Genomic DNA, 15192 nt, shown 5'->3' on the forward strand with positions numbered 1-15192 from the left:
GACTAAACACTTCCTAACCCCGCCACACCACAGGGTGAACAGCAAAAAACCCGGTGCCGATAGGGGAGAAAATACTTCTTCAGGCGATCAAAATCAGTTCAGGAGATCACATGGACCATGTGTTATCCACTTACCTTCTATTTAAATTTGTCAAGGCAACTTTGCTTACATACAACGTGTTTTGCCATTGGCTCAGAGGAGGTCCGTTGTTGCAGGTCTCCAATATAAAACAAGAGTGTTCTGACAATGGCAACCAAAAACTAGTTGCATAATAAGTGACCACCGCAAAATGGTAACTACAATGGCCACCACATCACCACTTTCAGCCCTTGAACACTGACTGCATTCTTTACAAAAGCAAAATACTGCGGATACTGGAAATCTGAAATAAAAACAGAGACTGCTGGAAACACTCAGCAGGTCAGGCAGCATCTGTGGAGAGAGAAACAGAGTTAACGTTTCAGTTCTGATAAAAGGTCATCGACCTGAAACGTGAACTCTGTCTCTCTCGCTCTCTCTCTCTCCACAGGTGCTGCCTGACCCGCTAAGTAATTCCAACATTTTCTGCTTTTACTGCATTTTCGTAAGCTGTGCCAAGCCCCGCACCACTTCACTGGGGTCAAGACGGTGGCTTTAAAACATGTGCATTATACACCTGTGCCCACTGCACCGTTTAAGCCAGTACAACCCCTGGTTTCCAGGGCACGTCTAGCTCAAGTACGGTGCCTGGGAATGAGATCTGGTAGCAGGAAGCTGCACTGCAGACACAGTTCCCTCATCCTGCCCGCAGGCCAGGGGTGGGACTCCATTTCCAATCATTTTTTTATTGCCATTTCAAATGAATTCCACGCACTTGAACTCAATGACTTGCTCATAGGAGAAGTGCAATTCGTTGACTGAAAACCTCGGCCCTTCATGAACAAGAAAATGAATCTTTGACAACAGTCCCAGTTGCACTCGCCTATAAAGCTGGACTATGTAATTACGGCATTAGCAAAGGTCCTCACCAATGGGGAAAATCACCGTGCTCAAACTAAACAAACGATCACAAAGCAACGTCCACAAAGAAAACTCTCAGAACAAGTTCAGACCAATGAACAATCCCCATTGTCATCAACGCTGAGCCCACAGGAACAGAAGAAAGAAATGTCACCATTATCTTTCCACTGGCTTTCTGGAACTTGGACAAAAACATTCGACAATGGAACTGCAATAAAACCCAAGATGTCCTGAAGAAGAGTGTTATTATTTTGTCAGCTTGCAGGACAGACAAGAGTCCAGTTCAAACTACAGCCTAGATTGTCTTAAATGTTGACCCGAGCAGTGATTATACACTTGAGATCACGGGGCAGCATATGAATTGCGGCATGCTTCAAATTCCGATTAATATTGAATAAAGTGCTCTTTCACGATATTACAAGCAGCATTTTGGACATTGTGTATTTGCATGCACTTTGCTGCTATTAAAATGAGCACAGCCTGCCAGCCATTCAGAGTTTTATCAAGGGCAATTGTACAGGCTTGCAGTGGCAAACCTGCGATGCCAGAGGCCTCGTGTTCAGATGCAAATAAGGTCGCATTTGCACAAGTGCTGACAAAGTAAGAAAATCAATGTCAAAGAATATTAACTGTGCAGGAAACATTCCAAATAGCTCGGCGTGGCCTTGGCATTCAAAGTTTAAAAAGTGAATTAATAGCGGATTTCTTTTCTCTCCCAATTAACAATGCCACTGAGCACTGAAACCGCCATCACTTGGGGCCGCTGGTGACTTGAGCTCTACAGCAGCAGCATAAAGGGCCACGTGTGTGTGTGCGTGTGCACTTTGGATTTTATTCATTCTTAGCTTTCGCATTGACAAACACTGCCAGTCACCTCGTCTATTTAGCCATTTCACCGATACCTTGTCTTTGCTCTGCAAAAAGCTGATAATGCAACACAAAGTTCCCAGTGCTCTAAAGCTGGACTGATCGTCACTTTTGATGATATTTTCTTAGCAGGGCAAAAAAGTAACAATGATAATTCTGTTCAAGCGTAAAGCACTAACCTCACAGCTCACTGATTATGGTTACTCGACTTAGTGTATGTGTCAACCAACAAACATGGGCTTCAGCCACCTGGGCCCCAGCGGCGACTCTCTCCCTAAATCCCTCTGCCTCGTCTCCTTTGAGGACCTCTTTAAAAGCCACTTCTTTGGCCAAGCTTTTGGTCATCCCTCCTATTCTCTTTGCTTGGCCCATCAGCCATTCTCCTCATGCCTGTCTGGGAAGCACTTTTGGACATTTCCTGCGTCAAGGGCATCACGACACAAGTTGTTGATACTCAGATCCACGAGAAATGCAGGACGGGATTTAACAGCTGCCAAATTTCCTGGGGGCTGAGGTACCAGGCAAAGGAACAGGAGGAGGCCATTCAGCCCCTCGAGGACTGTTCTGTCATTCAATTAGATCATGGCTGATCTGGATCTTAACTCCATCTACCCGGCTTGATTCCGTAACCCTTAATACCTCTGCTGAACAAAAATCTAGCAATCTCGGTTTTGAAATTTTTAATTGACTCCCAGCCTCAACAGGGGAAAGAGTGTTCCAGATTTCCGCTACCCTTTGAGCGAAGAAGTGCGTCCTGACATCACCCCTTGAACGGCCTGGCTCTATAAGACAATACTGTCCCCACTGAGGACAATCGAAGCACTCCCGTGAGTAGGATGGGACGGGAAAGACACGGTCAACACTGCTGTTTGCAATGGGAGAAAGGCAGGACCCTGAAGCACCTCAGGCACCACCACTTGAACCAAAGAAACAAATTCAAGTGGTCGACAAGTTGAATACCTTAAAAGACTTGTCTTAAAATCTGAGAGACAGAAATCACAACCTCTCAGGGAGCTTAAAGTCGTAATGAAACACCAGAGGAGAAAAAACATTGCTTTTCAGTTTGATGGTCTGCAGCAGCCCAGTGGCATAAGCCATTAGTGTGATGTGCCTCTATTCCAATCGCAGCTTCCCTGACATCTGGTCTCCGGAACTGTGTAAATTGACAAGTGAGCGTACTCCAGAACCAATGAATGTATAAAGCTTCTTACAAGGGTTTATAAATCATCTCCACAATCTGTGCGCACAAACATTCAGTACATTTATTGTTAACTTCCAGATTTGGGAATTTTGAACTTCTCTTTAGCAGCTTGGTATTTGTTGATTTGAACTACAACAACCACCACAACTTGTATTTATATAGCGCCTTTAACGTAGTAAAACATCCCAAGGCGCTGCACAGGAGTATTATAAGACAAAAAATTTGACACCAAGCCACACAAGGAGAAATTAGGGCAGGTGCCCAAAAGCTCGGTCAAAGAGGTAGGTTTTAAGGAGCGTCTTAGAGGGGGAGAGAGAGGTAGCGAGGCGGAGAGGTTTAGGCAGGGAATTGCAGAGCTTAGGGCCCAGGCAACAGAAGGCAACTTGTTGTATTATTATTGGCTTAAATCCCTCTGCAATCAAGTGCTTCATAGGAACAGGAGGAGGCCATTCAGCTCCTCGAGCCTGTTCCGCCATTCAGTGAGATCATGGTTAATTTATATATTAACTTCACCTTGGTTCCATAACCCTTAATAACCTTGCCTCACAAAAATCTCTCCGTTTTGAAATGTTCTACCGACCCCTAGCCACAACAGCTTTTGGGGGAGAGAGTTCCATGTTTCCACTACTCTTAGTGTGAAGAATTGCTTCCTGACATGACCTCTGAACGGCCTAACTCTAATTTTAAGGTTATGCCCCCTTGTTCTGGACACCCCCACCAGAGCCAAGAGCTGCTTTTATTTCTGAAAGCACTTGCATCCAAGGGATGTCTTGAATTTATTAGTCAGTTTTGTAAAGAAATTGCATTTATAGCGTCTTTCACGACCTCAGGATGCCCCAAAGCGCTTTCCAACCAATGAAGTACTTTTGAAGTGTAGTCACTATAGTAATGCAGGAAACGCGGCAGCCAATTTGCGCACAGCAAGCTCCCACAAACAGCAACGTGACAATGACCAGGTCAGCTGGGGCTTTTTTTTTTTAATGATATTGGCTGAGGGATAAATATTGGCCCAGGACTCCCCTGCTTTTCACAAAATAGTGGCCGCGGGATCTTTTACGTCCACCCGAGGGGGCAGACGGGGCCTCGGTTTAACGTCTCATCCGAAAGGCGGCACCTCCGACAGTGCTGCACTGGATTGTAAATCTAGATTTTGTGCTCAATTCTCTGGAGTGGAGCTTGAACCCATGACCTTCTGGTTCAGGGGCGAGAATACTGAACCACTCTTGTCGCATTTACATGGGCAGTAAATAGATAATGAATCCACAAGGTGCACTTAAACACTGGGCCAACATTTGTGATCGGAGGCTTCCCGCGGGCGGACGCCTCCGACCGGCAAAATGTCTCCGAATTTACCCGGTGGCCTGGGAAGAATGACGGCTTGCGCTCCTGGGCCTCTCCGGGTCCGCGCAGGCAGAGCGCCACGTATCCCAAAGGCGCATGCGGTTCGTCGGCGCTCCTGGGGTCACGTGGGCCGGCCCAACCAATGGAAGGGGGGGAATCCCCATTCATACTTTTGACAGCTGTGTACGTACAGAACTGTCAAAAGGATGAATGGGGATCACCTAAAAAAAATTTTTAAAACCTTACATATTTAAAATTTATTAAAATGCCATTTAATTAAATATTTTAAACAAAAATTTAATTTTTTGAAGGAAAAATTTTAATGTTTTTATGGAGCTAAAATTAAACTTACCTTTTTGAAGAGTATTTTTAATTTATAAATGAGTTAGCAAATTTCATTTTTCTATTTTTTTTTAAGCTCTTAAGCTGGTAAAAGCAGGCCTTACGTCTGGCTCGAGGGGCCAAATGGCCTACTCCTGCTCCTATTTCTTATGTATGTTCTTATAAACCTTCTGTGGCATTGTAGCATTCTATAAGGGCCATATGCAGACTCGCCCCATACAATATAGTGTACAGACAATACAGAAGGTGTCTTTGTGACAGGACTCTATATTGCACAACACACTATTTTAACCTAGTGGTAGCACGGTCACCCAAGTCAGAAGGTTGTGGGTTCATGGCCCACTCCAGAGACTTGAGTCCATGATCTGGGCTGACACTGCAATGCAGTGCTACACGTCGGAGGTGCCGTCTTTCAGATGAAGCCCAGTCCACCAGTCAGATGGATTTAAAAGATCAAATGGCACTGTCTGGCCAATATTTAACCCTCAACTAGTATCACTGGAAAAAGCTCATCTGGTCATGGATCTCTTGCTCTTTGTGGGAGCTTGCTGTGCGCTAATTGGCTGCCACGTTTCCTGCATCACAACAATGATTACACTTCAAAAAGTACTTCATTGGCTGTAAAACGCATTGGGAGGGCCGGTGGTCGTGAAAGGCGCTATATAAATGCAAGTCTTTCTTTTCTTCTCATTATAATATTTCCTTACATTACAACAGTGACTACACTTGAAAAGTATTTCATTGGCTGTGAAGCGCGTTGGGACGTCCAGAGGTGATGAAAGAACCGATACAAATGCAATTTTTTTCTTTCCTAACATTTGTTAAAAATAAATCTGATAAATAAGTTAACAAAAACAGTTGGTGGTGCAGTATATCCTGTGTGGTTTGGTTTCAGCGCAGGTGGAGATAGGATGGGTGTGAATCGGTTTGTGTGTGATGTGGGTTCAACATGTTTGTTTATTCTGTGAACACTCAGAACAAATCAATTTTCAAAAGAAAGACAACTACTGTAACCAGAATCGGACATCGCACGTACAGCCTTGCAACCCTACTGAACCTGAACCAGGACAACCTGCAGCCAGTGCACACAGCCACAACGACTCTGCTGCTGTATTAACAAGGAAGAGAAGAAAGAAAGACTTTCATTTCTATAGCACATTTCACGACCACCGGACATCCCAAAGTGTTTACAGCCAATGAAGTACTTTTTGAATTGTAGTCACTGTTGCAATGTAGGAAATGCAGCAGCCAATTTGCACACAGTAAGCTCCCACAAACAGCAATGTGATAATGACCAGCTCATCTGTTTTTTTTAGTGATGTTGGTTGAGAGATAAATATTGGCCCAGGACACCGGGGAGAAATCTCTGTTATTCAAAATAGTGCCACGGGATCTTTTATGCCGACCTGAGAGGGTAGACAGAGCCTAGGTTAAACGTGTCATCGAAAAGGTAAGAGGGAACTTTGGAAATAATCGCACACACTGGGCAACATTCTAAAAGTTACTGCCTGCCTACCACAAGTCCCGGATCCAGCCCCGCTCCCCGTTCCGGCCCACAGCTCAATACTGGATCCAATCCCAATCGCACTCCTCGCCCAATCCACCTCAATCTGTCCCAGACGTCCTCCCAACTCTCGTTCCATCCCCCTCTATCTCCAGTACCAGGACTAAGGGACTGGGGCCAGTCTCCCCCTTCCCAGGGACTGGGGACCAATCTCCCCGCCCCCTCTCCCCACAGGGACTGGGGGGCCAATCTATCTCTCTCTCCCCCCCCCCCCCCCCCCACCTCTGGGGACAGGGGACCAATCTCTCTCTTTCCCCCCCCCCCACCCCGGGGACTGGGGGCCAATCTCTTCCCCCCCCACCCCAGGGGCTGGGGGCCAATCTCTCCCGCCCCCCCCCCAGGGACTGGGGGCCAATCTCCTCCCCCACCCCGGCGACTGGGGGCCACCCTCCCCGCCCCCCCCCCCCCCGGCCGGGGACTGGGGGGCCACTCTCCTCACCCCCACCCCGGGGACTGGGGGCCACTCTGTCCCACCCCGGGGACTGGGGGCCACTCTGTCCCCCCCCCCCCCCACACACCCCGGGGACTGGGGGCCACTCTGTACCCACCCCCACCCCAACCCCGGGGACTGGGGGCCACTCTGTCCCCACCGCCCCCCCACCCCGGGGACTGGGGGCCACTCTGTCCCCACCCCCACCCCCGGGGACTGGGGGCCACTCTCTTCCCCACCCCGGGGACTGGGGGCCACTCTTCACCCCCCCACCCCGAGGACTGGGGGCCACTCTTCACCCCCCCACCCCGGGGACTGGGGGCCACTCTTCACCCCCCCACCCCGGGGACTGGGGGCCACTCTCCCCCCACCCCGGGGACTGGGGGCCAATCTCCGGGGGTTTGAGGCAATTTTTTCCCCTTCCCCGATTTTCAGGCCTACTCTACTCTCACTCAGAAGCCTGCCGCTCGATTTCCACGACCGCGGCCTCTCGCGGTTCCTGTAAGCCGGCCCTCATCCACGGCCCCGGCCCTCACTCCTCAATCCCCGGGTTGCTCACCAGCTCATGCCGCCTTTTTTCTCTCTTTCTTTCTTTCCGCGGCCTCCCAGTTCTCCGCCCGTCGCCTCACAACCCGTCGCCTGGAGACAGGGGTCACGGCCGCGGGGAAGAGGGGTCAAAGGGTCACGCACGGCGGTGGGGGGGTCAGCGGCGTAATGACGTCATCCAACCCCTGGAGCCGGAAGTTGCTGCAGATCAGAACTGCACAGAGCAAGATCCCACACTGCACCCTGCACACAGCAAGATCCCACACTGCACACAGCAAGATCCCACACACTGCACACAGCAAGATCCCACACACTGCACAGCAAGAGCCCACACTGCACAGCAAGAGCCCACAAGCCCTTTCACTGACATTACTACAGCTTTAAACACAATTAAACCTAAATGATTAATAGTAAAAGAAGAAATACTTACATTTCTACAGCGCCTTTCACAACCTCAGGACATCCCAAAGCGCTTTACAGCCAATGAAGTACTTTTGCTGAAGTGTAGTCACTGTTGTAATGTAAGAAACACGGCAGCCATTTTGCGCACAGCAAGCTCCCACAAACACCAATGTGATAATGACCAGATAATCTGTTTTCTAATGGTGTTCACTAAGGGGTAAATATTGGCCCGGATATTGGGGAGAACTCTTGCTCTTCTTCGAAATAGTGCCATGGGATCTTTTACGTCAACCTGAAAGGGCAGACAGGGCCTCGCTTTAATGTCTCAACGAAAGACGGCTCCTCCGACAGTGCGGCACTCCCTCAGCACCGCACTGGGAGTGTCAGCCTGGCTTTTGTGCTCAAGTCCCTGGAGTGGGGACTTAAACCCACAACCTTCTGACTCAGAGGCGAGAGTGCTGCCCACTAAGTAAACAACAGTAAATATTAAACAGCAAAGAAATGAACCCGTTGACATGAGGAAAAACATTTTTTTTACGCAGCGAGTTGCTCTGATCTGGAACGCGCTGCCTGAAAGGGCGGTGGAAGCAGATTCAATAGTAACTTTCAAAAGGGAATCAGATAAGTACTTGAAAAGGAAAAAATGTGCAGGCCTGTGGGGAAAGAGCAGGGGGAGAGTGGGACTAATTGGAGAGCTCGTTCAAAGAGCTGGCACAGGCACGATGGGCCGAATGGCCGCCTTCTCTGCTGCATCGTTCTATGATTCTATTATCCTGCAGCAACAAAAGAACAAGCAAATATGGTACTTGGGGAAATCAACAGGAAAATCTTCCATGGCATGAGGAGGGTTGCCAACCGGAGTCTCCATTAATTAAAAATAATCTGCAAAACACCGCTGCAGAAACCCAAGAGAAAAATCATAGAGGGCATTAAAGTGAATGGTTTTTTTTTTCTCTCCCCACGTTTGTTCATTATGTATAAAAATATTGGAGATGGGAATAAAAGCAGTTTGACTGAGAGCCAAGATTCATCCAACTGGGTAACGTAAAATTTATTTGCTTTGTTTTAAAATAAGTTACACCGTGTGAAACAGGAATTTGTAAATGTAACAATGTCCTCCCGGGGAGCACAACAAACACAGACACACTCCCAGAGATTCCCACAAACACAGACACACTCCCAGAGATTCCCACAAACACAGACACACTCCCAGAGATTCCCACAAACATTGACACACTCCCAGAGATTCCCACAAAAACTGACACATTCCCAGAAATTCTCCCACACACTGACACACTCCCAGAGATTCCCACAAATACTGACACACTCCCAGAGATTCTTGTTGTGTCCGTGTATAATAAGACACAGACTGCGGAGAACGGTACAACAGGTGTTTACTCACCGTGGCTCACAGTGGAACTGATCTGTACAGATCACTACTCAGGGCTATATACAGATGTGGTCACTGCCGGTACTGCAGTATACATGAGCTGGAAAAGATAGTTCCCCACTTAAAGGTACATACTTTACAATTCCTCCCCTTTTAGATTAACAGTACCATAACACTCATTTAACAATTAAATATCAAACTAATTACAATTAACACTTTTAACATGCAACATTAGCTGAAAATAGCTTTAAGTTCCTCGGAGTCCACATCACGGAAGATGTTTGTGGTCTACATTAATGACTTGGATATGAATGTAAAAGGTATGATCAGTAAGTTCGCGGATGATACAAAAATTGGTAGGGTGGTAAATAGCGAGGAGGGTAGCCTCAGTCTGCAGGACGATATAGATGGGTTGGTCAGATGGGCGGAACAGTGGCAAATGGAATTCAACCCGGAAAAGTGCGAGGTGATGCACTTTGGGGGGATTAACAAGGCAAGGGAATACACAATGAATGGAAAGACCCTAGGCAAGACGGAGGGTCAGAGGGATCTGGGTGTGCAAGTACACAGATCCCTGAAGGTGGCGGAACAGGTGGATAAGGTGGTAAAAAAGGCATATGGGATACTTGCCTTCATTAGCCGAGGCATTGAATATAAGAGCAAGGAGGTTATGATGGAGCTGTATAAAACACTGGTTAGGCCACAGCTGGAATACTGTGTGCAGTTCTGGTCGCCACACTACAGGAAGGATGTGATCGCGTTAGAGAGGGTGCAGGGGAGGTTCACCAGGATGTTACCAGGGCTGGAGCGCTTCAGCTATGAAGAGAGACTGGGCAGATTGGGTTTGTTTTCCTTGGAGCAGAGGAGGCTGAGGGGGGACATGATTGAGGTGTACAAAATTATGAGGGGCATAGATAGGATGGATGCTGAGGAGCTTTTTCCCTCAGTAGAGGGGTCAATAACTAGGGGGCATAGATTCAAGGTAAAGGGCGGGAGGTTTAGAGGAGATTTGAGAAAGAACTTTTTCACCCAGAGGGTGGTTGGAGTCTGGGACTCACTGCCTGAAAGGGTTGTGGAGGCAGGAACCCTCACAACATTTAAGAAGCATTTGGATGAGCACTTGAAATGCCATAGCATACAAGGCTACGGACCAAATGCTGGAATATGGGATTAGATTAGACAGGGCTTGATGGCCGGCGCGGACACGATGGGCCGAAGGGCCTCTATCCGTGCTGTATAACTCTAACTCTATGACCTCTCCTGGTCCCTCAATACCTCCTCTCTGGTGAAGAAGGCCCAGCAGCGCCTATCTTTCCTAAGGAGGCTGAAGGGATGTAACCTGTCACCCCTGATCCTCTCTAACTTTTACCGCTGCACAATAGAGAGCATCCTGACGAACTGTATCACAGTATGGTATGGCAGCTGTAGCTGCTATGACCGGAAAGCCCTGCAGCGGGTAGTCAAAACTGCCCAACGCATTACCGGCACCCGGCTACCGACCATAGAGCACATATACCAGAAACGCTGTTTACGGAGGTTACGGTCCATCATCAAAGACCCCACCCACCCCAGCCACAGTCTGTTCGCCCTCCTGCCATCTGGGAGACGCTACAGATGCATTCGCACCTGTACGACCAGATTTAGGAACAGCTTCTTTCCCAGGGCTGTCATCCTACTGAACTCCACAAATAAACTCTAAAGCCTGCACATCTGCCAATGCACTTTATTATGGTTATGTTTATGTTAATGTATTACAAGCCAAATGTATGTTGAATGTTTAAATGTCTTAATCTAAATGTACACTCTCGGGAGCCACAAGCCTACATTTCGTTGTACTGCACTTGTGCACTAACAATGACAATAAAAGTTGATTTGATTTGATTTATATATTCAGTCTTTGGGGAGGCTTCCTGATCCTTTCTGGATAGCGCCTTTCCCGAGTGTCTTGCTCTTGGTGCGGAGGCGATTCTGGCCCCCTGTCGTCGGTTGGTTCATCAGCTTCCGATGCTACTGTTTCTGGGGTAGATGCGACCTGTACGTCGGGTTCATCACCAGGTACGTATGGGCGAGGCATGGGGTTGACTTGTTCCTGGGACTCTAGGATCTGGTCAGCATGGCGTCTCACGATGCTCTCCCCAACGTCCACTGTGTACATTAGTGGGCCCTGCCGTGTGCATATCGTTCCTGGCTGCCATTTTTCTGTTCGGTAGTCATGGGCCAAGACTGGTTGCCCTACATTGAAGCTCCTTGTTGGCTTCTCATGGATGTGCTGGAATTGCTTACTCTCAACATCTCTTCGTACGTTTGGTCTGAGCAAATCCAGGCGAGAACTTAACCTTCGGTTAAAGAACATCATGGCTGGGGCCTGGTTGGTGACTGCATGTGTCGCATTCCGGTAGGCGAACAGGAAATTGTCCACCTTGTGCTGCAGCGGAATGTTGTCATTGTACATAGCCTTTATTGCCTTCTTAAAGGTTTGTACGAACCTCTCAGCCAATCCATTTGTGGCTGGATGATACGGGGCGGATGTGTAATGCCTTACCCCATTCTTTTTCAAGAACCTCCGGAACTCTTCGGACACAAACTGTGGTCTGTTGTCGGAGCAAATCTGTTCTGGCAAGCCATTCCTGGCAAAAATGGTCCGTAGGACTGCAATAGTTTTCTCTGTGGTGGTGGAGGACATTTTGATGACCTCAAGCCATTTCGAGTGCACATCCACGGCTATTAAAAACATTGAGTCCATGAATGGACCAGCAAAATCAATATGCACCCGTTGCCATGGAGATGAGGGCCACTCCCATGGGTGTAGAGGGGCTTGTGGTGGTGCATTTTGGACTTTCTGGCATCCTGAGCAGCTCTTGGTCAGGTCCTCGATTTGTTTATCGATTCCCGGCCACCACACATAAGCCCTGGCTAGGCTTTTCATTTTTACCCCTCCCAGATGACCCTCATGAAGCTCATTGAGCACTCTATCCCTTAACTTGGGTGGAATTACCACTCGGGATCCACACATCAAGGTCCCCCGGCACACTGACAGCTGTTCTCTCCTTGTCGAGAATGCTGGCAACAGTGAGTCACCATGTGCTGGCCATCCCTTCACCGTCAAATCATATACCCGAGACAGTGTCAGGTCATTTCGGGTTTCCTTTTCGATACCAGCGTTAGTTACCGGTAGGTATTCAACGATAGTCGAATGGAATATTTCGACAGGATCCACTGCTGGTGCTTCCTCCGCAGTAGGCAGTGGCAGGCGTGATAGCCCATCAGCATTTCCATACTGTTTCGTGCCCTTATATTCAATCTCATAGTGGTGCACCCCAAGAAAAAGTGACCATCTTTGTAGTCGTTGCGCAGTCATCACCGGAACGCCCTTCTTCGGATTAAAAATGGAGACAAGAGGCTGGTGATCAGTCAGCAAGGTGAATTTCTGCCCGTGCAGATAGTGATTGAACTTTTTCACTCCTCACACTAGGCTGAGGGCCTCCCTGTCAATCTGGGCGTAGTTACGCTCGGCTGAGGTTAGTGATCGTGACGCAAAGGCTATTGGCCTCTCTGAGCCGTCTGAGAATTTGTGCGACAGCACCGCTCCAATGCCGTAGGGTGACGCATCACATGCCAACCGAATCGGTAATGCTGGGTTGTAATGGGCGAATACCTCTTTCAATGTGATTCGTGTTTTGCTCTTCTGGAAAGCTCGTCTACATTCATCACTGTAGTGTATGTACCCGTCTACCTTTAAGAGAACTATTGTATGTAACCGTTCACCTTTAAGAGAACTATTTTAGGTGTGGCACTACTTTGTTTGGCTTCTGTATACTGTAATACCGACGGTGACCACACCAGTATATAAGTGTTGTGTCAGGATTTATTGGGCAGATTCGCCCTGACCTTCAAATAGTAAAGTTCTGTTTTAAGTTACTCTGGTAGTCTGTGTATTAATTAACTAAACAACCCACAGACTTTACAGTCACTCCACTTCCATGGCACCCCAGTTTGCAGTAGGGTGTTCAGTGGGTGTAGTATTGTAGACAAATTTGGCAAGAACTTATGGTAGTAGTTTACCAGCCCGAGGAACGACCTCAGTTGCGACACATTTTCCGGTGCTGGAGCCTTGACTACTGCCTCAATCTTCTCTGGGGACTTATGTAACCCCTCTTTATCGATAACGTGGCCACAATACGAGATCTGTTTCCTAAAAAACTCGCATTTGGGGCGGTTAGCTCGGAGCCCATATTCCTGCAATCTAGTGAGCACCTGCTCCAGGTTGGCAAGGTGATCACTGTCATTTTCGCCCGTGACCAGGATGTCGTCCAAATAACACTGGGTCCCTGGGATCCCTTGCAGGACTTGTTCCATTGCCCTCTGCCAAATAGCCGGAGCTGATGTTACCCCGAATACCAGCCGGTTGTATTAGTAGAGACCTTTATGGGTGTTGATTGTGAGGTATTTTTTTGATGCTTCTTCTACCTCCATTTGCAGATATGCCTGAGCCAGATCAATCTTAGTGAAGCGTTTCCCTCCAGATAGCGAGGCGAAAATATCTTCAATCCGCGGAAGTGGATATTGTACAGTGTGAAGGACCGGGTTCACTGTTACCTTAAAGTCCCCACAGATGCGAACCTACCTTGGTTCCCCAGGCGTGCTGCTCAACGACTTTTTCATCACAGGGACGATGGGTGTAGCCTACTCGCTCCAGTCTACCTTGGACAATACACCTGAACGTTCCAGACTCTCCAGCTCTGCTTCGACGGCTGGGCGGATCGCATAAGGTACCGGTCTGGCCTTAAAAAATTTTAGCCTTGCGTTTTCTTCAATTTTAATCGTCGCTGTCCTGCCTTTTATTGTTCAGAGTCCTTGCTGGAACACTTCTTTCGCGTCAGTTAGGATCTTTGACAGTCGCCCAGGTGTGACGTCGTCATCCTTTTTGTCAGCCACAGTCAGTGCCTGTATGGAATGCCAATCCAGTTGTATTTTCCGGATCCATTCACGTCCCAGTAATGGTGGTCCTCCATCTTGCAATACATACAGTTCTAGTTTTGGTGTTTCCTTACCGTTATATATAACGGTCACCCTTATTTTTCCTTTGGTGTAGACTTTTTGCCCCGTGTACGTCTTCAAAATAATTTTTGTGTCTCTCAAGGGTATGTGTGAGAATAGCCGCTCATAGTCCCGTCGGTTTATGACTGTTAGGGCTGATCCTGTGTCCAATTCCATCTTTACCTGGACTCCTGCTATCTTGAGAGTGACCCAAATGGTTCGGTGATCCTCCGTTGTGATCACATTATGTAGTTTCAGACAACTCAGTTCCCTGCTTTCGGCGTCGTTATCACTCTTTTGTTCATCTGAACTATTCTCTGTCATCTTATGTACCTTCTTGTACTTTTCTTTGATAGGTTTCTTATTGCTGGTTTTCTTTCCCGACCTGCAGACTCGTGCTATGTGTCCTACTTTTCCACACTGTCTGCACACTTTGTCTTTCAACCAGCAATCATTCTGGTCGTGTGTTGTTCTGCCGCAGCGATAGCACTTTGCTTGTGCCATATTCTTGCGGTCTCTGTTGTATCTCTGCAGCGCCCTGTGCTGCTGCTTCATATGATACCGCAATGCTGAAAGCCTTTTCCAGCGTAAGGTCCTTTTCAGATAAAAGCCGTTTCTGGGTTTCTTCACTTTGAAGCCCACACACAAACTTGTCCCTTAAGGTATCTGCCAGTCCCGCTCCAAACTGGCAGTGTTTCGATAGTTTGCGCAGTTCTGTTAAATAATCAGCATTGCTTTCATCCTTATGCTGGTTCCGTTTGTGAAACTTGAATCTTTCTGCTATCAGCAGCGGTGTGGGGTTTAAATGTTCCTTTAGTATCGTTACTATGTCTTCAAAACTCTTTTCCATTGGCTTCGTTGGGGTTACTAGATTTCGTAATAAACCATACGTCTTTGCACCCATTAAATTTAACAATACCGATGCTTTCTTGTCATCTGACACCTCATTTGCCTTGCAGTACACCTCTATTCGTTCGACATATGTAGTCCAATCTTCGACTTCATTGTCAAATGCGGTGATACTGCCACTCTTCGGCATTTTGGGTGTGGTTTAAAATGGCGTCGCCCAATGG

General features: G+C 47.8%; 1 protein-coding gene across 1 annotated transcript in view; it reads right to left on the bottom strand.

Moving 5' to 3' along the window:
• The window catches only part of bin3 (bridging integrator 3), a 133772-nt gene extending 126353 nt beyond the window's left edge, over nucleotides 1-7419 (bottom strand). Inside the window, exon 1 of the mRNA XM_085970912.1 lies at nucleotides 7304-7419. Within this exon, the coding sequence (XP_085827038.1) occupies nucleotides 7304-7311 (8 nt within the window). The 5' untranslated portion in view covers nucleotides 7312-7419. The remainder of the gene's footprint in view (nucleotides 1-7303) is intronic.
• Nucleotides 7420-15192: the final 7773 nt, after the last annotated feature.

This window comes from Somniosus microcephalus, chromosome 30 (assembly GCF_052327205.1).
Source record: "Somniosus microcephalus isolate GS21.2 chromosome 30, FLI_Smic_1.0, whole genome shotgun sequence".
NCBI lineage: Eukaryota > Metazoa > Chordata > Chondrichthyes > Squaliformes > Somniosidae > Somniosus > Somniosus microcephalus.